We start from the raw sequence: 25,023 nt of genomic DNA, 5'->3' as shown, positions 1-25,023 counted from the left end.
TCTGAGTTTGTGTCATTAATATGAAGTTGGTGAAAAAAAAAATTTTTTTTTTTGGTAAAGCAAGAACAAGTTTATTGAAATTTATTTAGAAAGACATGAGAGGGGGAGAGAGAGAAAGGGGAGGGGAAGAGAATTACATGTTTAAGAGAGAATAGACATCTCTAGACTGGAAAGGAGCAGACAGAGGAACATGGAGACAGCATGTGAGGTATGTGTTCAAGGGAGAGCATAAGCTTGATGATCCAGGCGAAGTTGGTGACAATCCTTACATGACCACCCATATCCTTTCATTTTCTTCACTTGTTAAAGGTATTAGCAAAATTATTAGATGTGTTTTTACAATTGCGACATGTAATATTAATGCTTATATTTGCTAATGTCATGTTTTGGAATCTTTCATTATTTTCAAATTTATGTCCAAGTCTTCTCAAGCGACTTTGAATGATAAATCATCTGTACACTTTAAAGCTCAGGGCCTTGTCAGCAGAGGGGAGGTGTGCAGTGGTTTGTACATGCAATGACTTCCAAAGCATATATCAGTGTAGAAGAGCCTGTCGATAGGTTTCATTTCACAGGGAAGAATCTAGCCTAGAAAATTCTGAGATCCTAATCAAAAGAGACATTATTTATAGAAATAATAAAAATATTTTTGGTTCTCCTTCCCTTCTCAAACATAATAAAGCATTGTATTTTTCTACCTTCTTTGAATCTTGACATGTTTATTTGCTTTAGATGATAAATGAAGAGTGATTCATGTAACTTTCATGCAGAAACTAAAGAGCTGGTATGTGATTTTTCAAGCTCTTGTGCTTTGTGTAGTATTGTCAACCAATATTTTATATAGAGGGGTTGGAGGGATATTACAGGGATTAAGGCACTTGGTTTGAATTCCCAGTACCAAATATCATACCCCAAGTACCACCAGGAGTGAACCCTGATCACAGAGCTTGGAGTAAGCCCGAGCACAGCCAGGTGTAGCCCAACAAAACAAGATAAAGAAAACACTCCCAAAGCCACCACCACAACCAACCACAGTGAAAAAGAATATTTGAGATTTGAGGTGGCGATCAAGTAGGCTGAGACACTGGGTTACATTTGAATAACTGTCCTCAGTTGCTCAGACCCACATTCGGACTTATGTGAATTAGAAATTACTTTAGGTGCCTTAAGTCACAAAACTGTGGTGGTGTTTGTTCCTGTGGTGAAACTTAGCCTACTCTGACTAATACATTATCCCTTAATTAACTTTTTGCCTTCTCCTCCTGCCTTTTCATGATAGTAGTTGGAGGCTTTTTATATGTCCTGTATCATTTAATCATCACAATAATTTGGTGAATGGTCACCCTTTTACAGTGAGAAAGTCGAAGCCTGGAGAGATTACGTAATTACTTATTCTCTAGTATTGGAATAGGATTTGAATTCTGGTCTCCCAAAGTTGGAATATGTACTCCTTCCATTTTGTTCCATTTTGTAATCACTTAGTTTAATGACAATAACTTCTCAAAACTATACAACTAACCAAAATCTCTAACTGCTTTGATTAGAATTTTTCACTTTTTCTTTCTCAGTGGAGAAAGCTATGTGAGAATTGCTTTCATATTTCTATCTCCTCTACAACCCACCTGCTTTTCTGTTTTCTGGGTTTAATAACTAAGTATTGTTAACTTTACTTCATAGTTTCAGTTTTTTTTTTCCCAGAAAACCAGGTTTTCCTTAAACTTCTTATAGATTTGTTTTGATTTTGTTTTTTACCTTAAAGTGTGACTTGAGAATCATGGAAAGTCTCACTAGAGATGAATGGAAGTATATAATGCTGTGTACTCACATCATATATTTCTTGATTTAACTTATTTAAGATAAAGGTAAAAACTCAGAGTATCATATTGTTGAAAATAATTCTGGAAGACATAGAAGTAATTATTGGAAAATTTTTGTTGAATATGATAACAAGGGTTTTAGCAACCCATATGGAAAGAATATTTGTTTCCAATGTAATGTTCCTTATATGTATTTATACTTTCCAACTTCTGGTCCCAATCTTAATGGCTCTCCTTTGATCTTGGGATATTGGCTTTCCTGTGTATCAGATAACATGGAATCAGAAGGATTAGTAACTTTCTTAAAGTCTTACAGATTCTTAAATATTATATAAAACAAAGTATGGGAAAATACTTTTGAACCTGTAAAGTATTTACATATAATCCTCTTTATAATGCTTTGGGGATAAGAGAAAAGGTTTTACTTGAAGTGGTCCCCTGTTGTGTTCATAAAAGGATAATTTATTTTGGTTCTGGAAAGATGGTACAGGGGTTAAGGCTCTTGACTTGCAAGCAGTGAACCCTAGTTTGATCCCTGGCACCACAGGCTCCTCTGAGCACTGAGGGGAGTGGCCTTTGAGTCTAGAACGAGGAGTAGCTCCAAGTACTCTTGGTGTGGCCCACCTACACACCACTCAAAAATAAAATAAATAAAAAGATAACGTGTTTTGAGACAGGTGGGGGACAGACAAAAAATTGAGCATAAAGGATGCTGGTCAATTTTCCAGTGAGTAAAAGATACTTATGGGATATATTGTCATGAGGAGAGTGGACTCATTCTACCGATGACGTGCCAAGTTCTGTTTTGGAAATCTTCCAAGAGTTGACTCATTTCTTTCAATAGTCATTCTGTTTCCATTATCCATCATTTTTGGATGTGGGTCCATGAAATGAATAGGTGCCCAAAATCATTTTAAAGAAAGGTGGCACCATTTTGTTTCATATTTTTTCTGAATTGATTCTGATAAACACCAGAGTAAAGGGATACTTTAAAGTATTCACTTAACTGAAAAATTTGAAGAAATAGGCCAATGTGTAAGTTTTTTATTTCAGAGTCTCCATTGTAAAATCAGCTCTGAGGGGGCTTAAACCAATTTTTACAGGAAGGGTTTCTCTGTGAGGTAAATAAATGAGCAATTAAAAATTTGACCAGTAAAAGTCTCAGTAGTTTTATTGCAGTACCCTACTGTTATGATTTATATTTCCCTTCCTTCTAGAATTTCCAGTGACTTTATGATTACCTGTAGGAGACTAAGGGGGTGACAAGGAAGAGTGCTTAACACTAGGGAGAAAACAAGTTTGAGATTCTCTAACCTTTATACGAGTATCATGTGGGTTGTCACAAATGCTTTATAAATCTCAAATAACTCACATTTGAGACCAAAAGTAGGCATGGCTGATCATGACTTTGTGCGACCATTTGTTTAGGTTGTGACAGAGCGACAATATGGTAAAATTGGAAAGAAAATGAGGCAACTGCAGTTCAGAGAAGTAGTGACCTCCCCAAGGTCAAATGGCTGCTTTGCAGCAGAGTTAGCAACAGAAGGGCTGCACTTGGCAGATCTAAATTATTTTTTCACTTGCTCTGCCCTTTCTTTGAAAATCGTCTGGCTGGAGAACAAAAGTCCCTCCATTCCCCATCTGTGCACAAAGATGAGTGTGCTGGGTGCATCACCCCCTTAGCTGATCTGAATGCATATTGCCAAAGAGAGATCTGGAATCCCATTCCAGCAGAGATGTAGTGGGGACTATTTTATTGAATAGGGAGCCCCACACTCAGTGGTACTCGGAAATCATTCCAAAGTAATGAAGTTGTTTCAGTGTTGAAACAACTTGTGGTCTTATAGTTCTCCTTTGGTATTACCTCTACTTTGTCTTTCTTTTTTTCTGGGAAATTTTCATTGTTTCTGCGCCCCTGCCCCTCCAGCCACTTTGATCCTTGCCTAGAAATGTTCCATTAGATTTTTCTCCTTATGTCATCTTTTTCAGATTCCTTCCATAGTTTCAGAATATATAAACATTATTGCTTTTTATGGGAAAAAGGTAGACATTGCCTATAGGTCTCATATGGTATCTACGGCAGAGCAAACACTCAAATATTTGTGAATTGTGAACCATTGGGAGGCTGAAAGTATAGTAAAGTGGGTAGGGCCCTTGCCTTGCGCACAGCTGACTGGGGTTCAATTCCTGGCACCCTGTATGGTTTCCTGAGCCTCACTAGGAGTGATCCCTGAGTGAAGAGCCAGGAGTAAGCTCTGAGCACTGCTGGGTGTACCACCCCTCTAAAAAAGAAAATAAATATAGAACCGACAGTAGTAGAAGTATGTATGAGTATGCTCTCATACTTAAAAAAGACACTCTAAATTAGTATTAATGTCTTCCTTGCTGGTGAAGAGAAGGTGACTGGTGACCTTTGACCCTTGACACTGCATGAAGTAATCATCAAGAGTATCCAGCCCACGTTGTTGAAAAGCTTTGATAGCCATCTAGTCCCCAGATTACCTTGGTTGTCCCTTACTGTGAAGTTGGGGTTGCTAGCAGCCTCAGGAGCCAAGCTGTAGTGGAAGTGCTGACCATTACGAGGGTCATCTTGGTCCACTGCACTCACTGTCTGGATCAGCTGAGGGAAGAACATGAGATCAGGTGAATTGGAGGAAAAAAAAAAAAGATTAAGGGCCCAGTGACCACCAATAGCAGATTGTTTGTCCTATTGAGACCGCCAATGGGACATTTGTTGGGAAAGTCCCCATGTCCTCACATGGCTCACTTTGTGCTTTACTGTGGGTCTGAGTGCTTTAAAGGTACATGGGCAGTGTGACCTGAATGCCACGATGGTGGGCATCAGCATGGCCTCACACCAAGGCCAGTCCTCTTGGGCACATCTGAATAGAAGACCTTGGACAAAATAACTAAAGGTACCACACTGGATGCTTGTCTCTCAGTTTTCCATCTCCCCACTCCACCTACTCAACCCAGGATTTGGGTTAATATTTCAGGATCAAATCGCCAGCTTAGAGAAGCTCTAATTTTATTTTATTTATTTATTTTTTAATTTTTGATTTTTTGGGGTCACACCCGGCAATGCACAGGGGTTACTCCTGGCTCTGCACTCAGGAATTATTCCTGGCGGTGCTCAAGGGACCATATGGGATGCTGGGAATCAAACCTGGGTTGGCCGTGTGCAAGGCAAATGCCCTACCCGCTATGCTATCGCTCCAGCCGCTCTAATTTTATTTTATTTCATAATTTTTTAAAATAATTTTTTATTTATTTGGACAGGAACGATAGCACAGCAGGTAGAGTGTTTGCCTTTCATGCGGCCGACTGGGTTTGATTCCTCTGTCCCTCTTGGAGAGCCCGGCAAGTTACCAAGAATATCCGGCCTGCATGGCAGAGCCTGGCAAACTACCCGTGGCATATTTGATATGCCAAAAACAGTAACAACAAGTCTCACAATGGAGACGTTACTGGGTGCCCGCTCGAGCAAATGGATGAACAATGAGACGACAGTGCTACCGTGCTTATTTATTATTTATTTATTTATTTATTTATTTATTTATTGCTTTTTGGGCCACACCCAGCGATGCACAGGGGTTACTCCTGGCTTATGCACTCAGGAATTACTCCTGGCAATGGTCAGGGGACCATATGGGATGCTGGGAATCGAACCCGGGTCAGCTGCATGCGTGGCAAATGTCCTACCCGCTGTGCTATCCAGCCCAAGGAGCTCTAATCTTAAAACGGCCAAGGAGAGAAGTGAGCAGACACAGCAGTGTTGTCTGTGGTGGGTGAATGGAAAGCAGCTGCGAGGGAGGGGCCAGGAGAGGGCGCTCTGGCCGGGTTAGAGCAGGAGACCCCCAGGGCGGGGTCTGTAGAGCACACCAGAGCTGAGTGAAACTCAGAGCTGAAGAGAGGAAGAGGTCAGGTAGCTGCTCTGAGACCCTTGGTCTAATCTACGCCCTGTCCACATTATTTTTCAAAGCGACAAGTTTCACCGAAAGGTTTGGGAGACCACAGCAAAATCTATTAAAGAAAGCGCACAAAATATGGAGCTGAAACTCGAACAGGCGGACTAGGGGCTATAGAAAGGGCCCTGAGCAATCCCCTCTCCTTCCTGTCAGGTGTTTCTCAGTCAACGAACAGTCAGGCTCCATCCACCCCTCTCGGATCTGATCCTGTAGGCTTGACACACCTGCTATTAAAAATCAGCTAAGCTTTTGCCAAGACTAAACCCAGAGCATCAGGGGTCAGCTTTCAAGGCCAGATGGGCTTGCTTACTCTTTTGATCTTCACTGTGAATAAAGGGGGGGGGGTGGGCAAGTGCGGACACTCACCATATGCTGAAGATTAAACAACGGAGAGATTGCCCAGATCCTACTCTAGTAAAGAACTGAATGGCCAGTGTTGGGGGATGGCCTCAGTTGCTAGTAGCCCGTCCTTCCAAGGGCAGTTCACATCGAGTGACACGCGACGTTGTGATGCCTGACTATTCCATCTCAATTTGGGAAAGCGGGTCCTAGAGCTTGGCACAGTCAGCTAACATTGCTAGTGACTTGCAGCTCACTCAACTGGATTAATTTTTCTCAGTCTTACAAAATTCTGAGACTTTGGCCCTAAGGGCACCCCTTAATAAACATATTATGTTGCAATTGCTCAGAGCATGACTCCTGGCCAGCCCAATGCACTCTTGGCTTCCTAGAGAATCTGAAGGTTGGAGAGGGGGGGAAGCAGGGATGGAGTTGCAAAGAAGGAGAAGGGCCAGGAGAGAACTAAAAATGAACCTGCCCCATAATCTGGTCTGAAATAAGTTCTGTTCACACATGGGACCACCTCATTGCTCTATTACTATAGAAAAAGAATCAGCTACTTCCAATTTTATATGTGGTGATAACCTAAAACATATAACATATTTCTTGTTGAGTGCTATAAAGAAGTGATAATGTACAATTTGGAAAACACAATTGCAAAAGTCATTTCAGGACGTCTAGCCCTTGAAATAGTGTACAGATTTTGGTGAGGTAGAGGGCGAAGGCTTTTGACGGTGGATTATGGGGCTTTAAAGAATGAGTAAAAACACTTCTTGGGGGTGCCTGGGTGGAACCCACCAGAGCCTGCCCTTCTGCCTCCATGGTCCAAGCAGGTGAGAATTCTTCCTCAGCTCCACTTGCCAGACCATACCCTGCTCCACAGGCTTAATTCTGCCCGCGGTCACCACCAAGGATGCCATTGAGCCTCTTCACTGGCATCCTCTGTAGCTGCTGGCTAGGAGGATTTGAAATCCTGCATCCTGACTTGGCAGACACAAAGCTGACAACAGAGACCAACCAGTAAGGTAAAGGCAAGAGGTCTGAGTCTTTAGAAATCAGACACATCTACTGAGTGAAATGCCTTGAAAATCTTTAAAACGTGTTCTAGAGCCAAAAATCAAACAGGAAGGATTTCCAGTATCTTGGGTTAAAGATGACAAATGCAACAGATTTGTGGCTTCTGACCTGAACTTTAAGTCACAGATAAACTTCAAAGGCCTATACCATTTGTACAAAATGTACCATTTAAAAGTCTACTTAGAAATGGGAGGAGGATGTATTTGAGTTCTCCAGGTAAAGGAGAGGTAGTTAAATTCTCTAAGTAAGCAACTTCTCATGTTCCAAGGCCCATGAAGAAAGTGTTTCATTTTTGTGAGTGGGGGGGTCAATTTTAAATAATTTATTATTACTATTCTTATATTATCAAATAAAAATAAGTCTCTTCTCTTAAACTAATCATATAAAATAAGATTGCATGTTTTATAAAAAAAATTGTATACATTATCATGCTGATAGAGACAAAAGGGGGAATATACAGGGAGAGATTAGGACCCAAAGAAAGGAAATCCTCTATGCGGAATGTTTCAAGGTTGTCTAGATGATGCCTAATAATTTGGACGACTAGTCCCTGCCTGATGCAGACAGCAGGAGAGAATCATCTCAGCATCCTCTCCCCTGTTTTAGTGGCCCAAACTATTGGAACGTAGTAAAGAGATGCTCCCCCACCCATCATTCATTAAAAGATATAAAAAGTGATGCCATTCTCTGAAATTCTTCTATAGGAGACCTCGCCCATATTCTGGAGCTTCCCTTCATTCCTTTCCCTTCCCAAGACTCTTCTCATTTAGGCTACTCAATCTTTGGTCCCTTGATTTCAGTCTTGACTGCTGGAGGACAAGTTCCTGAGCATCTCTGGCCACTATAACAATATTAAAGACAAATTATAACAACAAAGGCTCTCTTCCCTCAGCCCAAAGCTCACCTCTGGCTAACACAGTAACATGTACCATATTTCCACCATCCTCTCAAACTGCTCACATGCAGACAAGCTTTTCTGCTCTGCATATGTGGGCATGATACTCAGTTTTCTCGTTCTTGCTTACAAGGAATACCCCTCATTTCTTACACTGTAAATCTTCATGCTAACTCCTAGAAGTAGCATGATAGTATTTCAGGTCTTTCTAGACTAAAAATTCAACAGATATGAAAGTAAAGTTATCCTAGACTTATTGAAACAACTTTGTGGGATGCTGCAGACCATTGTACTAACTTTTAAGAACCAGGAACTGATGTAAGTTCAGATAAGAATTCCTTCAAGACACCCTTTTCCTCTGGGCTATGGGACTCATGTTTTACTTGGAGGAGAATGGTAATGATGTGACGAGTCAATCTTTGCTAACTTCAGCAAATGACAGAAGTGTTGGTTACAAAGACTTATTTCCTGGGCAGCAAGATGTTGAGGGCTCTGAGACAGAGGTGAGGGAGACGGTGAAAGCAAGTGGCATTTCAGCCAGAGGGTTTGACTTCCAAGACTTCTTGATTTATAAGTAGGCCTTTTACAAATTCAACATTCATTTTCTTTTTTGTTTTTCTTTTTCTTTTATTTTTTGGCTTTTTGGGTTACACCCGGTGATGCTCAGGGGTTACTCTTGACTCTGTCCTCAGGAATTACTCCTGGTGATGCTGGGGAACCATATGGGATGCCGGGGATCGAAGCTGAGTCGGGCCACTTGCAAGGCAAATGCCCAACCCGCTGGACTATTGCTTTCATTTTCATTTTCAAACCTAATCTACCACCCATTTGTTCCACCACTGACTCCAAAGTGTTTTTCTCGGGAAAACAAGTTAGGACATTAGAAAATCTGATGGACATCGGGAGAGAGGGAGGGGTCTCCCAAAACAGGAGAAATGGGGAGATGGAGCATGATCTTCATGACATGATGTTCATCATATGGCTGGGCTCCAGAGTTGCAATAGCCTGATGCATATTAATTTGTGGCCACTCCATATGGAGTTCTGGATGTTTCTCAGTTATACCACATAAAATCTGATCAACCAAATATTTTGCTTTGGTTTCAGAGCACACTGGAAAAGATACACAAATACATCTCTAAAAGCTATGGAAGTTCAGTTACTTCAAATAAGTAGAAATGTATTCTTTGGATTTTTTTCATCTCCAAACTACCTGACATGAGCAGCCTTATTTAAGAAAATTATTCCCTTAGGTCAGGGAGGCGAGAAGGTAACAAAGCATTATGAAAAGAGGGCCTCAACAAGTTACCTGTTGCCAGAAGTTCAGGGAGGAAGGAAAATGCAAAACATGAACATTCCTCACCCTCACCGTGCATAGTTTTCAGGGATTAGTACTGTGCTCAGGAAGAGAGAAATTTTTCCATCTCCTGATCTGCATGGTCATTCACTTCCGGGTCATAGAGCACAGCCTACCACAATGGAGTGTGTGGGAACATGTACAAGGGTTTGAGGGGTGGGTGGCTTCCTTACTCCAGGCTCGCCTGGCTATCCATTCACCACTGCTCATGGTATGGGTCAGAACCTAAGAGGTAATGGTTACTCAAATATTTGTCTTAACAAACTCTTGCAACACAGCCTTTGGGGACTCTTTGGTAAATGACTGTTTCAGGAACTACAGTTTCTTTGATTAGCGAATGTGGATTTCTGTAACCATTATTTTCTTATGCTGGAGGTCAGCCAAGGTGCACACCTCCCAGGCCGCCTTACCTGCCCTGCTTTGGCATTCTCACAGACAAAAGCTTCATAGAATCGGGGGAACTCTGGAGCATTGTCATTCACATCTAAGACTTTGATTGTGACAGAAACACTTCCGACCTGGGAAGGGTTGTCTAAAGAGAGCACAAAGAAGAGGAAGATGAGGGCTCAGGAAGGCAAGAAGGCAGCTCACGGGGAACAAGGGGTCACTTGCCACTTGGGTTTTTAAAGGTCTAACGGTCAAGTGCTGGGAATGATGACAAGGTACGGATGGATGTAGGTGTTGCCCATTCAGAGCGTGGCCCATTCAGGACCCTGGCGGTATGCACAGAACCCAGCAGACATAGTCAGGTTTGCAACAGCAGGGGAATTCGGGGGCAACACTGGGGAAACCGGGGGTGGCCTCACCAAGTCCATCTTAAAGAGAGGGCTTGAACCTCTCACTTGGCTCAGACTTCCGGTCTGGAGTTAAAGGCAGATCAGTTCTATGTTCTAGGCTTAGAAACAGCCCATTTCTTATCAGATGCGTGCCACATGGCATTGCTTGGCTTTATTCCTATAGAGCAATCCGCTCTTTGAATTATACGTCAAACCGTTTCAAGCTATTCACTGGAATACACATACATTTATTTCTGCTTAGGGACGAAGATCAGGCTTGTACCAAATCCGTATCTTCGGCTGGGGCGGGAGAAAGGACTGATTGACACTCATGGCGGGGGTGGGGCGGGGGCCGGTTGTGGTTTTGGTGTCTGTGGCCTGGCAGTGTATCCCAAAGACCATGTCACAGCGCCAGCAGCTCACCCGCACTGACTTTTCTTTTGCGGTTACCATCCCGAGGAGACAAAATAGAAGTTAGATGACACAGAGATTACTCTCGGCAAGTACTTTTATCCAAGCCTGACTGTTTTGTTCCGGTTCTTTCCCCCTCGTTTTCTTTCTTTTCCTTTTTGTTTTTGTTTCTAGGGCACACCTGGTGGTGCTCAGGGTTTACTCATAGTTCTGTGCTCAGGGATCACTCCTTACAGTGCTCAGGGGACCATATGAGGTGCTGGAGGTGGAAACAGGGTCAGCCACATGCAAGGGAAGTACTTTGACCACTTTTACGTACCTGCATTGCCTCTTTATTAAAAATATGTATGTGCTACTATTTCCCCTCTGTTTCTATTGCTTGCTTACCGAAATCCTGACATATTAATATTTTACATTTTGGTGTGTAGGGGGTGGGGAGTTGCTCAGAGGCACTAAGAAATCACTCCTGGTAGACTTGGGGGGACAATATGGGATGCTGGAGATCGAACCCAGGTTGTCCATATGCAAGGCAAGTCCCCTACTTGTTGTGCTATCTCTCCGGCCCCAATATTTTACATTATTTTATTGTGATAGTGGCATTTATTTATAATAAAGGAATAATAAGAAAGAATACTGAAAATCCTAGAAAACTTTAAAAGGTCAATATGCCTACAATCCTATCGCAAGAGATACCCATTAGATGATACATGGAACATTGTTCAAAGTCCTCAAATGTGCCACAGACACACATCTCAATGAGACAACTGCTAATAGTTGAACTCAGACTATATACTTTAACACTCTTGTCACCCCATTACCTAAACTACAATTCTTATTTAAAAAGTTAAAATCGAAACTGTAATATTTTAGGGGGAGATATTCTATGTCATTGAAATAGTCTTTGAAATCCTGGGTATTCGGTATTTCTCTCCCATTTAACTTAGTACTCTCCAGGACATTTTGGTACAGTTTTTGGGTGCTGGTAGCTATGATGATTTTCTTAGTAGCAATACATAATTTGGAGAATTCCTTTCTTTTGGGGGGTGGAGTTTGGGGCCATACCTGGTTGTGCTCAGGGACTACTCCTGGCTCTAGTTCAGGAATCACTCCTGGCACTCCTGAAGAAATCTTACTACACAAAGATTAATTGCCAAATTGCCCTCATGAATGAATATACATATTTTTGCCAGTATGTTAGTGTCTACTATTTTTTTTATGTCTTTAATCATCATTAAGTGCTATGAAAATATATTACATACAGTAGAATGTAGTCTAATGTTTTTTAATACTACAAACCTACATCTAGCTTCTATTTTATTTCATTTACAAGTTTGCTATATTAATAAATGTGCCTTTTGTTTCAAGACATTACTGTAATGATTCTAATTTTTGTATGCATGTATGTATATAAGCATAGTATATTATAAAGGCTTCCATTGATCCAATAAGACTTTTTATATTATTGTACATTTCCAGTTTTTAGATTTCTCATGAAACTTCCCTTTTACTTATATGAAACTCTATGAATTCCTTGGTTTAAGGAATGTATATATATATATATGTATACACACACTAAAAATCTTTTATATATATTTTTTTGTGTGTGTGGGGAGGTATTTGGGACCACATACAATAGTGGTCAGAGGTTCCTCCCAGCTCATTGTGGTCACTTCTGGTGGTGCCTGCCTGGGAGATCGTGTAGTATATAGGTTAGGGCCTCACATATCCAAGGCAAGTGTTTTATCCCTGAGCCACATACCAACCCTGCAATTTTTCTTTTTTGGTGTTTTATGGGTCACAGCTGGCATTACTCAGGTATTATTCCTGGAGGTGCTCAGGGGATCATATGTACTGTTGGGGATGGAACCTAGGTCAACTGCACACGAGGCAAGCACCCTGCCTGCTGTACTATCTCTCTGCCGCCCCCCCATGTCCCCCATTTTATTTTTGTCTCTAGCAGAGGACTAGATATATAGGAGATGCTCAAAATAATTATTCAAACTAAAGATAATCACCTGTTTGTGTAAACTCATTTTTACTTCCTGCAAGAACTTTATTTATTCCACTATGTTTCAGAAACTTCTACCTTCTACATTGCTTGCAATTTTGTCTCTCCATAGGGACTAATCTTTTGCATTACTTACTCATTTCCATAGCAAGGACTGTAATATTATGCCAAGAAAACTCTTCCCTGTCAAGGGGTCTTGCAGTCATTAGGGCACCTGTTGTAATATCAACATAGAAGAATCTTCCAGGGTCACTGCTTCGGTCAATGGAGTATCTGAAAAAACACAGATTCTTTTTTGCATCTGGATAAACAACTACAGTTTACTGCATGAATATCCACCATGTAACACACACTAGTCCTGAGTTGCAGACACTTGGACAACTGCATCTGCCTTTTTGTCATGTCAGTTCTCCTCTCAGAGAGGCTTGGATGTGGCTCAGTGGTAGATGTCTGTGGCCCTCGTTTGATCCCTGGAACCAACCACCCTTCTATACCCAGCCAAACATGCCCAAGTTTTCCCACAGACTACTCCATTTGTCCAAATAAGAGCAAAAAGCCAACAACAAATGATTATTAATTCAGTTTCTTCCCTCATAAAATGAAATTAAACAGGGTGTCAAAGCCTTACAGAGTAATAAATGATTTTTAAAAAGTTCCATATAGTTGAAACTTAGAACAATTTTAAGAACATCAATTCCTACACATCTTTGTTTAAAATTATTTTTGTTCAAATAAATTCTGAAATGCTAAACTGGAAAAGGTATTATTCAGGGGCTTGAATCCTTGTAATTAGTATCTTCTACTGGGAAGGAGAGATTTGTGGCAGGCCTTTTGCAAACTTGCTAATGGTTACTACATTAGTAATGGTATTAACTAGCTGTAGATCCTTACTGATGTAATGCTTCTAGCAGGATGAACCAGACTTATCTAGGCTGTTTATAGTAAGCAAATCTGGAATTTATGGTCTGTGGAACATGGCTTACTTTTACATGTTATGTGAATTATGTATCTACAGGGTGGCAAAGCACACGTTCCCTAGCCCTCCTGTTCAGGCAGTGCCCTTCCTCTATCTCATAAACCTTGCTTGGTCCGTGTGACCAATGTGCATCCTCATACAGCAAAAGTTCATTTACAGATTGTGTGTGATGATGGCTCAGATTGCTCTAGGGAAAAAGTAATTGGCCCATATTTTGCTGTTGTTTGTATCAGTTGAGTCATTAACTTGCTTTTGGGCAAGATCTCTAGTTCGTGGTGAATCTGATTTGCAATGGACTCTAATCTGGGAGATTTGTGTGTGTGACAGGAAGCTCAGGTGTCTCCAGCTCTGGAACCTCCATAGGGATTTTGCTATATAGTCTGATGAACAATAATTGTTGAGAACCTTATGTAAAGGCTAGGAATTATGATAGCTGTCATTTATTGATTATCAGAAATTTAATCACTATCACTATCATCCCATTGATTCTTGATTTTCTCAATCGGGCCCAGTAACGTCTCCATTCATCCTAGCCCTGGGATTTTAGCAGCCTCTCTTTACTCATCCTTCCCAACAGTGCAGCATTAGAGGCTTTTTCAGGGTCAGGGGAATGAGACCCATCAATGTTACTGTATTTGGCATAAGAATACGCCATGGGGAGCTTGCCAGGCTCTCCAGTGTGGGCAGGAAAACTCTCGGTAGCTTGCCAGGTTCTCCGAGAGGAAGACCTAGATGTCAGAAATTTAATGACATGCTTAATTCATAACCTTTTATTTTATTTTATTTTTTTTTTGCTTTTTGGGTCACACCCAGCGATGCTCAGGGGTTACTCCTGGCTTTGCACTCAGGAATTACTCCTGGCGGTGCTTGGGGGACCATATGGGATGCCGGGGATCGAACCCGGGTCGGCCGCGTGCAAGGCAAACGCCCTACCCGCTGTGCTATCGCTCCGGCCCCTCATAACCTTTTAAAACTTACTCTTTTGTTGGAAGGAGGAAGGGGTTGCACTCAGCGGAACTCAGGACTTACTCTTGACTTTGTGCTCAAGGGTCACTCCTATTGGGGCTCAAGGGACCATATGTGAGGCCAGCGATAAAAACCAAGCTGGCCACGTGCAAGGTAATTACTTTACCCACTGTACTATCTCTCTGGTCCCTTTTTAAAAAATTCTTGCATCTTTGGTAATAGATATTATTCCAATTACCAGACAAACTAAGGCCCTGCAAGTTAAGTCGCTTGCATAGTCAATTACAAGGTAAACAATTTGTTGACAAGTTAAGATTTAAAACACATGTAATACATGCTATATTTGAATTTATGTATAACATTTGTATATCTATTACTATTATGATTTATAAGCTTCAAAAATATCTACTCAAAGTTGCCTGCATTTGCAACCTGTGTCTTCAAGTTGTGCAAGCTATGAAAATGCCTTTTCTTCATTTCTGAAGCATTGATTAATTTCAGTCGACCACCAGTTTACTTAATTTTAAAAGTTTAATTTAATTATTTTTTATTAAATCACTGTGAGATACAAGTTATAAAGTTGTTCATGATTGGGTTTCAGTATTCAATGTTAAAACACCCGTCCTTTCACCAGTGTACATTTCCCACCGCCAGTGTCTCAGTTCCCCTTCCCAGCCCCAGCCTGCCTCTGGGGAAGGCATCTTTCTTCTCTCTCTGTCTCTCTCTCTCTCTGTCTCTCTCTTTCTTTCTCCCTCTGCCTCTTTGTACAAACCATAATGACCAAAAGGAAAGAGAGAGACACAAAGAGAGACTGAGAGAGAGAGAGAGAGAGATAGAATAAAGCTGATAATACCGATAATAACAAAGGTTAGCTGTGTTCCAAGCAAAGAAACATACTGAGAGAGAGAAAGAGAGAGAGAGAGAGAGAGAAGAGAAAATGCCTTTTTGAAGGGATCAAGTAGCTTCTTTGTTTTTCAAACTGCAGGTTTTGACATCAGTGTAGTAGATTGTGATGAGTGTTCGGGGAAAAAAGTTGAATAGAACATGTGAATTCAGACTATCAATGCCAATAAGGGTGACTGCTAATAGTAAACTTTGGTTTCAAATATGTACACACTAAATATATGTACATAGCAGCATATGCGCTGTATACTGTTTGATTCAAAGATGTCCTTTCTTTTCTTCAGAGGCTCAGGAAGACACTTCACAGAGTCAGGAGTTACAGAGAAAGGTTACACTGTGAGGCCACTTATTACACATCTCTGAAGAATTAGGGAACACAAGGAAGCAACTTAATGCCCCTTTCTCACCTTGGGGCCTATGAATGAACAATCACACCCCACACACTTCTATGCAGTGATTCATTGAATCCTCACACTGGCCCTGAGGTAGGTTCTATCCACAGCCCCAGTTTACAGGGGAGAAAACTGAGGTCTGGCCACTTGACCAAGATTGCAGGGCTGGGAATCAGGTAAGCCAGACCTGTTTCTTGTTCTCGCTCCCAAACACCAGGTACTGCTCTTTGTCCATAGGAAATTCTTTTTTTTTTAAATTTTTTTAATTTTTTGCTTTTTTGGGTCATACCCAGCAATGCTCAGGGGTTACTTCTGGCTTTGCACTCAGGAATTACTCCCGGCAGTGCTTGGGGGACCATATGGGATGCCGAGGATCGAACCCGGGTCGGCCGCGTGCAAGGCAAACGCCCTACCTGCTGTGCTATTGCTCAGGCCCGTCCATAGGAAATTCTTAAAGAAAACAAAATTTTATTTTTTTCTTAAAATGTTATCTTATATTTTCTTTCTTTTATTTATTTATTTAGGATCTGTTTGTTTATTTATTTATTTATTTATTTATTTATATTAGTGAATCACCGTGAGACAAACTTACAGACTTACAGGTTTTCATGCTTACGTAGCAGCTCTGATAGGAAAGAGGTCACCAAGCAAAGGGTGCTAGGCGGGCCCACGAGGGATGGGAGATACGGGCTGAAAATAAACTATAGACCAAACATGATGCCTACTTAATCCCTCTGAAGCAAACCACAAGATGTTATCTTATATTTTCTTAAATCCAAAACCAGATTATGCCCTGAACACTTTTTAGCTAATGAGCTAAAAACACAGGTGCAAAGTCTCACTTAAGATGAACTAAAGCATTATTTTCCCCTTATCTATACTGAGTGATCTGACCTTTTTAAAGTTCCCTGACCATTGTAAAAGATGAATTTTCTTCTTATTGTGTTTTTCTTTTTCCACATCCAGTGGTGGGAATTTTTATTATTTATAAATTTTATTATTATTCGTTTTTTTTTCTTTTTTCCACATCAGGGCTCACTCCTGACTCTGTGCTCAGGGAGCACTTCTGATGGGGCTCCGGGCACCCAAATGTAGTGGATAGAATCCAGGTGGGCATCGTGCAAGGCAAACGCCCGCTGTACTCTTGTCCCGGCCCCAAGATGAAGATTGTTTTAGGAAAGGATTACGGGGGGTCTTGTGGCGGGCACCGCCCCATGCACTGCTCACCAGCACCGCAGACCTGCAAGTGGGCATTCGGGGGCTGGAGCAACGGGAGAACTCGGCCTCAGGACCCGGGACGGACCCCCCTGGCCGCACAGCAAGGGGGAGTGCAGCGCCAGCTGCAGGGGCGTCCCCTTCCCATTTCCCCGCTGGGACCTGGACGCGACTGAGGGGGGGTTCCTGCCTCTGAACACCGGCCAGCTTTCAGGAGGCAGAAGTGATTCAAGGAGTAGGCAGGAAAGGAGGAATGCTGGAAGAGACGTTAGCGGCTGTTTTCCTTCTCTGCCCCCCTTCCCATGCAAGCCGGCCCTGAGTGCAGGGTCGTGCGCTGGCTACCGAGCCCTGGTCGCGGCCACTCTCTGGATTTGGGATTTGGACGAAGGGCACAGACTCATTGCTCTTTCCACCCTAACTGAACCCATTTCCCTTACCAAATGCTGGCGTTTCCTGCTTGTCTTGGCATTTATTCCATGGGCCCTTATTATTATTATTATTATTATTATTATTATTATTATTATTATTTGTGCATTTATTAAAGCACAGAAAGTCCAACCTTTATCGTTTTTGTCCACTATAACAAAACCTGTAGACTAAGTTTGGACCTTTACAAGTAAATGGCAGTCGGCGTGTTTGCCTGAGAACACCATAAGCGTTCCAGAAAAGAGTAGAGTGAGGTTCTAAAGCCTTTAAAAATATTAAATTGTCTGGGACAAAGCGCCAGTACAGTGGGTAAGGCATTTGCCTTGTACTTGGCCAAGCTGGGTTTGATCCCTGGAACCCCGTGTGGTCCCTGAGGAATAAGTCCTGAGCACTGCCAGGAGTGACTCAACTCCCTCCGTCCCGCACCCTGCCAATATTAATGTTTTTTTTATCGTAACAGTTTAGCTTCAGGCAATTATTGGTTTTAGTGTGCTATGTGTTTTTTTGTTTGGGGAGTAGAAATCTTATTTATTATTTGTAATAAAAACGAAGATGAATTCGATATTCAAACAATATATAATAGGAGCAAATTACATTTAAAGAAAACAACTATTGTAGAAAAAATGAGGATGAAATGCGCAACAGGGGGGAAGATAATGTGGGAAAGTAATTTAATGTCAATTTATTACTAGCCTGAGATTTGACTCTTCGGTGTTTTGTCTTCTGAGAATCCAAGACCTCGCTTACTCTGCTGCCGTCCCGGGGGTCACTTTGTCCTACGGGCTAGTACAGAGTCAGGGGCCACACATCTTAAGATGTGACAGCTGTTTCCTTCTTGTGCCCGTGCTGGAGCAGGATGCTCTGGCCGCCTAAGCAGTAGAACTTGGCCTTGCCTCGCTACCTCCAGGTCTGTGACTGTTTCCTTGCTTGCTGTCTCAGCGTCCTGGCCTAGAATGGGTCCAGAGCCCGTGCCCTGGGGTCTGGACTGCCCACGCTCTGCTGGCGCTAGTGAAACAGGCAGGCACTCGATCCATCATGGGGCTCCCCATGGCTCACTGCCGCGCCACGTCGGCCAAGCCGCGTTCTCTGTGAGCCGGGCAGGAGCCTCATTCTGGGAACCTCATTTTGCTCCTGCTGGTAGAGTTAGACCTGCTGGCGTTTTGAGTAACTTGCTAGATATATTTTGAGGTAATGGCTTAGTTCTGAATACTGCACATACACTCTAGGGTATGTGTGTGTGTGTGTGTGTGTGTGTGTGTGTGTGTGTGTGTGTGTGTGTGTATCTATGTATGTGTTTGCATGTATATTGCTTGATTCCCTTTAAGCCTCTTTTGCTTGTCATAGAGCAGTATGACACCTAATAGAATCCTATTTACTCTGCTTATAATATGGAAGAATCCGTCCATTGGGCATTCTGATTGTTTTGGATATGGAAGCTGATGCAATCAATTAAAAAAAAAAGGGAAAGAAAAACAAAATGGGAGCTGATGCTTTTAAGATTGTGCTTGTTCTCAGAGTAGGAGACTAATACCCGAGGATAGTAGTATATAATACCAGGAGGTTGGCTCCATAGCTTGGAAGCTGGCCTCACACGCTGGGGGAAAGTCATCCCAGATAGAGAAGGGAGCACCAAGTAAAATGTGATTGGAGATCCTGCTCGGGGAGGGAGATGCGTGTTGAAAGTAGACTAGAGACTGAACACGATGGCCACTCAGTGCCCCTACTGCAAACCACAACACCCAAAAGGAGAGAGAGAACAAATTGGAATGTCCCGCCACAGAGGCGGGGTGGGGCAGGGGATGGGATCAGGGGGTGGGAGGGATACTGGGTTGATTGGTGGTGGAGAATGGACACTGGTGGAGGGATGGGTTCTTGAACATTGCATGAGGGAAAAACAAGCACGGAAAGACGTGAATCTGTAACTGTACCCTCACTGTGACTCACTACAAAAAAAAACCCCAGTATTGTAAATCATAGTGCCTACAATGAAATAAATTAAAATAACAATGAAAAAAAAAGATTGTGCTTGTTCTACTTCAAACATTTTCCTCTTATAAAGGTTTATTCCCTAAAGTCTTCTTCACAGTATCTTCTTCAATGTGAACAGACTAATTGATTAGGTTCTATGTAAGTATAATTTCTTGGCTTCTGAAAATATACATTTTTAATAGGATCTGCTTCATTTATGTTGTGGCTGTTTTGAGAGATTATAGGGCTAACTTGTTTCTATCCTATTATGCAAAGAAAAAAAACTCAAGGTTGAAATATAACGCCTATAAACTTGTTGAAACTCCTAAGAGGAAGATTAGCTTCCTGGTATAAATCTAAGAATTCAAACAACATCATTTAAGCCATTTTAGTGCTAGAAAATGAGAAATGTTCACTAATCAGAAAGAGAAAGCAGGCTTCCTCGATATGGTTATCTTCAGAAACTACAAAAGCATCTTTTCATTAGATGAAAATGGCACCAGGTAAGAGACGAAACTCACTGACAGAAAGGTCCTCTGACAGGGGTGTTTTCTGCCTTACAGCCTTAGGTACGTTTGACCGTCTGTCAGTTTTCTACAATTAATGCGACAGATGGCCTCCAACAGCCTGGGAATCCTGATCTTTCCTGTCAGCCTCAGAGGCTTGGCAGCTGCTCTGGAAGCTTGAGGTGTCAACCTATGACCAGCTGTGTGCACTTGGGCGCCGGGGTCGGTGGGAAATGGCCAAGGTTGTGCCATCAGCTCTCTCCTTCTCTCCAGGTGGGAGCATTTAGCATCTCAGCTTGATGCTTGCTCGAAAACGTGCTTTGGAGAAACTTGTTTCACTCAGGGTTGGCAAGAAAAAGCCCTGTTTGTCCAGTGTGGCACCAGAAGGAGATTCGTGTCTATTCTTTCCATGGTATGTGAAGGGAAGTTACATTTTCTGTTTTTAAAGTCAAAATGTCAAAGGGTCATTTGACATTTTAACAAAGGGGAAGAATGTGTTTTAATTGCTTTTATACTTACCAAGCATCAATACCTTTTAATATATATATATATTTAAATTTTGGCCCTTAATGTCTATGCTTCATTTAAATGGATAGTTCTTAACTGGGTGTGATTCTGGATGTCTCTCAGGTCACGTGGCATTATCTGGGGACATTTTAGGTTTTTAAAGATTAGAGTGATGCTACTTGCACTTCTTGGGTAGAGAGAGGTGGGAGATGCTGCTAAACATTCTGCAATGCACAGGACACCCCACAACAAGGATCAGCCCAGCATATCAGTAAATTTGCAACTGAGAAATGAAGGGAGGGTAGCTGACTGAATTAATTGCCAGTGAACCCAGGACGTGATGGCACTTCTCGTCTAAGTAATGTGAAATGGCTAAGCTACTTAAACACAGTGTCTAGATGCAGAAGGAGCGAAGGGAACACTGGCTAGAAAATTATCCCCAGGGAAGAGAAGATTTGGGTTTGTAAGGGGAAAATGAGGTCTGTGAAAAAACCTGATTGAGTTGTTGGTCACATCAGGGTCCTTGGCAGAAATGACCTGAATGGTCGTTCCGATGGGCACATCCTCAGGAACCTCCACAAAATAAAAGCCCGGTTCAAATACTGGGGGTTCATCCACATCCTCCACACTGATGTGCACCGTGGTCGTGTCCTGAAACGGGCCCAGATTCAGAAAACGCATCTCGAGGTGAGGGTTGGCTCCCTCCACTTTTAAGGTGTAGCTTTTCTTGCTTTCAAAACTCAGGGGCTGAAAAAAGAAACAACAATGAAAGGAAAATTGATTAAATGCCAGCAGCTATGTCAGGTCCTAAAGGATGCTCAATCTTGGTGGGCAGCTGGCCAAGTTCATTAAAATATCGGGGAAGAGACAGAGGGAAACCACGAGAACTTTTCCTTTGTTCCATTGGTCCTTCTCTTAAGTCCTTGTTAAAGTCCTTGTTAAAGTTCTTGGCTTTAACAAATGATGAGGCAGGTCAGAGCGATATTGGCTACTTCAGAAAGAGAAAAGCCACACTGGCAAGTGATCAATGGTCTTCAATCTTTTTAACCCTGCAGACCTATGGTTGAAAACCTCAGCCTTAAACAAGCTGGAGTATGCCCACGTTTTCATCAGGATGGTTCCCTTTGTCTTTAGATACACATGTTCACTTGAAAAGATTCCATGAAAATGTTCTATTTTAGAATCCACAGAACTAAGGCCGAGGCTTTTAAAATTTTCTTCCTTCAAAAAAATCAGGTACAAAAAAAGCAATTTTTTTCCCCCACTTTTCCAGGAAACTTACCAGAAGCTCTCACTGGGATTCTCAGGGTACTATGTCAGATCAATATTTGTACATTTAGTTGGTCCTAGATGTTCTCTATTAAAATTCAGTGCCTGATGTTGCAGTTGGAGGAAGAGACTTGGAGAGGTCATATGATTGGACGAAACTGCTGTGGTTACATGGTGTTGGAATGGAAAACCTGGTTGAGAATTTTAAATTACTTACCCAGGGCTCATTTGCAAAGTTCCCATTGGTAAAATTCCGTGTCATAACATAAATTTTCGATTGTTCATTATAAAATTTAATCTAACCTACTTTTAAAAAAAATCTGGCTCTGCCATGTTTTATGTCAAAATAAACACTCACGAAAATGTTTAGAATGCTATTTCTTAAGATTTACGGTTTTCAAACTGACAAAGATGTTTAAATGTTTTAAGTAACAATCACCTGAAAATATCATCAATCATTTAAAAAATCATGTAATGCCTGTCCTATAAAATAATTACAGTGAATAGCAAAGCAGTTACAAATGCTTAAAAGTCACATGTCAACTTGTCAAGGACTTACATCTTTCTAGCTAAACATTCTTTTGTGCTTTTTTTTGGTAAATGTCAGCATATTTCATGTTAGGAGATATTTCCATTTATGCAATTGTATGGCTTGTGAGAAACGAGTAGTAGTGGGGGTTACTCTAATTCCACTTCTTTCAGGTTTTAAGCTTGGTTTGTCTGTTGCTATTGTTGGGTTGCCATTTGTTCTCCATCACGAGTGCCAGGCATTGCACTTCTGGTTCCATGGTGCCAACATTCCCATTTAAACCACGCACCCATTTCCGGAGTCTTGTCTACCTCCTGAGTCCTCAATCAAAAGACCAGATTTTCATAAACATTACAGCATATTTGGAGGAATCCTCTGACATGTGTTATTTATACTCAGCCTATAAATCTAGATATCTATCAGGGCTGGTATTCTAGTTCCACAAAATTCTTCCCTGGGCCAGAGAAATAGTAAAGCAGGTCGGGCACTTGCCTAGCACATGGCTCACCTGGGTTCTATCCCTGGCACCCAAAGATAGGCCTTGGGTTCCCAACAAAAGTGATCCCTGAGCACAGGGCTGGGAATAAGCTCTGAGCACAGTCAGGGGTGGCCCAAAAAAGCAAAGAAATATTCTTTTCTTATATATGGATAACTCCCAGAATTGTCACTTTATCTTAGGTTAGGTTTAAGCTTGGGAAAGCATATGCTCTTAGTCATTTCTTCTCATTTGGTATGATATATATAATATGTATATAAGCTATATATACATATTATATATATCACACATATATATAATATGTATATATAATATGTATATATATAAGTTATATATACACATTATATATAAATGTAAGGTATAATGAGCATACCTTAAATTCAACTGCTTTAGCTAAAGTTTTGCAGGTTTGGACAAATGTATAATACAGTCATGTATTTTCCATGGTAATTAAGATGTAGAAATGTTCCAGCACCCTCATGGCCCTGCCTTTTATGGTCAGCTCTTTTCTCTTGGCAACCACTGATTCAGTTTCTGTCCCGTCTGTCCCTATTGAGAGAATGTCATATATACACAAGCATTAGTTTGGCTTCTTTCTCTTGGATGACGCATTGAGGCTCATCTGTGTTGCTATAGGGAGGAGGGGTTGGTCTCTTTTTGTTGCTAAGTGGTATTCCTTATGAGCCCAGTTTGTTTGTTCTTTTCTTCTTTTTTACTAGAGATACATTTGGGTTGTTTCCAATTTCCAAAGCAGTTGCTATGAACAGCTGTATACATGTTTTGTCTAAATACAGATACCTTTGGGTAAACACCTAAGAATGTGATTGAAGGATTGAGCAGTGAGATTTTTTAACCTTATAAGAAGCTTCCAGCCCAGTTTTTAAACTGGCAGTACCATTGTAATTTTTTGGTTTTGGGATACACTCAGTGGTATTCAGGACTTATTCCTTACTCTGTGCTCTGGGATCCTCCTGGCAGGGCTTGGAAGACCATGTGGGATGCTGGGAATTGAACCCAGGTAAGCTGCATGCAAGGCAAGCCCCTACCTACTGTATTATCACTCCGGTCCCTCCCCTGTGCACTTCTACCAGACATGTATGAGAATTCTGGATGCTCCAACTCTGTGTCAGTTTCTGATTTTAGCATCTTAGTGCACGTGAAGTGCTGTCTAATTGTGGTTTTGACAAGTTAACCCAGTGATGTTGGCCATCTTCATGTGTCTTCTTGAAGACATGTATGTTTTATATTCAAGTCTTTTATCAGAAGTGTGATTTGCAATATGTTCACCAAATCTGTGATTTGCCTTTTCATTCTCTTAATAGTGATTTTTCTTTTTGTTTTCGTTGTTTTGTGTTTGGGACACACCTGGCTTTGCTTAGGATATATTCTAAGCTCTCTGCTCAGGGATCACTCCTGTCGGTGCTTGGGGAGACTGTATGCAGTGCCAGGGATTGAATCTTATTTGACCACAAGCAAGGCAATTACCTTACATGCTGTATTATCCCTCCAGCCTGGTAACCATGATTTTTGAAGAAAAGAAAATAATAATTTTGATAATGTCTCATTTATCACTTTTTATTTTGTTTATTTTTTTATTTTTATTTATTTTTTTTTTTGCTTTTTGGGTCACACCCAGCGATGCTCAGGGGTTACTCCTGGCTTTGCACTCAGGAATTACTCCTGGCAGTGCTTGGGGGACCATATGGGATGCCGGGGATCGAACCCGGGTCGGCCGCGTGCAAGGCAGACGCCCTACCCGCTGTGCTATCGCTCCGGCCCCTCACTTTTTATTTTGTATGTTGGCATTTGGGTGATATAACTATTATCTTTGACTTAATCATGGTCACAAGGACTTTCTCCTATTTTTTCTCCAGTAATTTTAGAGATTTTTAATATTTATATATATGACCCAGTTTGAGTTTAGTTTATATTTTTTAAACTTATGGATTATATTTTTTAAACTTATGGATTCTTAATTATTCTAGTCTGTTGGAAAGACTAGAGTGAGTTAAATTGTTGCTAACATTTTCTCTTAAAATGATTTTGTATTTCATTTTAATAAAAAGGAATTGTTTACTTATATAGTTATAATAGTTATAATATCTGAGAACTGTTTCCAAATTCAAGAATTTTTCAAGAGTAAAAAGTGCACAAAAATAAAAAAGCTTTTATATCTTTGAAGAGCCCGGCAAGCTATCGAGAGTATCTTGCCCTCACTACAGA

General features: G+C 41.3%; 1 protein-coding gene across 2 annotated transcripts in view; it reads right to left on the bottom strand.

The window, feature by feature from the left end:
• Nucleotides 1–25,023, bottom strand: part of CDH20 (cadherin 20) — a 239,990-nt gene that overhangs the window by 9,171 nt on the left and 205,796 nt on the right. For both annotated transcript variants that reach the window (XM_055125038.1, XM_055125039.1), the window contains exons 7-10: nt 21,000–21,253; nt 12,784–12,920; nt 9,863–9,984; nt 4,320–4,437 (exon numbers count right to left, since the gene is read on the bottom strand). In XM_055125038.1, the coding sequence (XP_054981013.1) occupies nt 4,320–4,437; nt 9,863–9,984; nt 12,784–12,920; nt 21,000–21,253 (631 nt within the window). The remainder of the gene's footprint in view (nt 1–4,319; nt 4,438–9,862; nt 9,985–12,783; nt 12,921–20,999; nt 21,254–25,023) is intronic.

This window comes from Sorex araneus, chromosome 2 (genome assembly GCF_027595985.1).
Source record: "Sorex araneus isolate mSorAra2 chromosome 2, mSorAra2.pri, whole genome shotgun sequence".
Lineage (NCBI taxonomy): Eukaryota > Metazoa > Chordata > Mammalia > Eulipotyphla > Soricidae > Sorex > Sorex araneus.
Note: the sequence above shows the minus strand (reverse complement) of the source record. Positions and strands in the feature narration are given on the sequence as shown.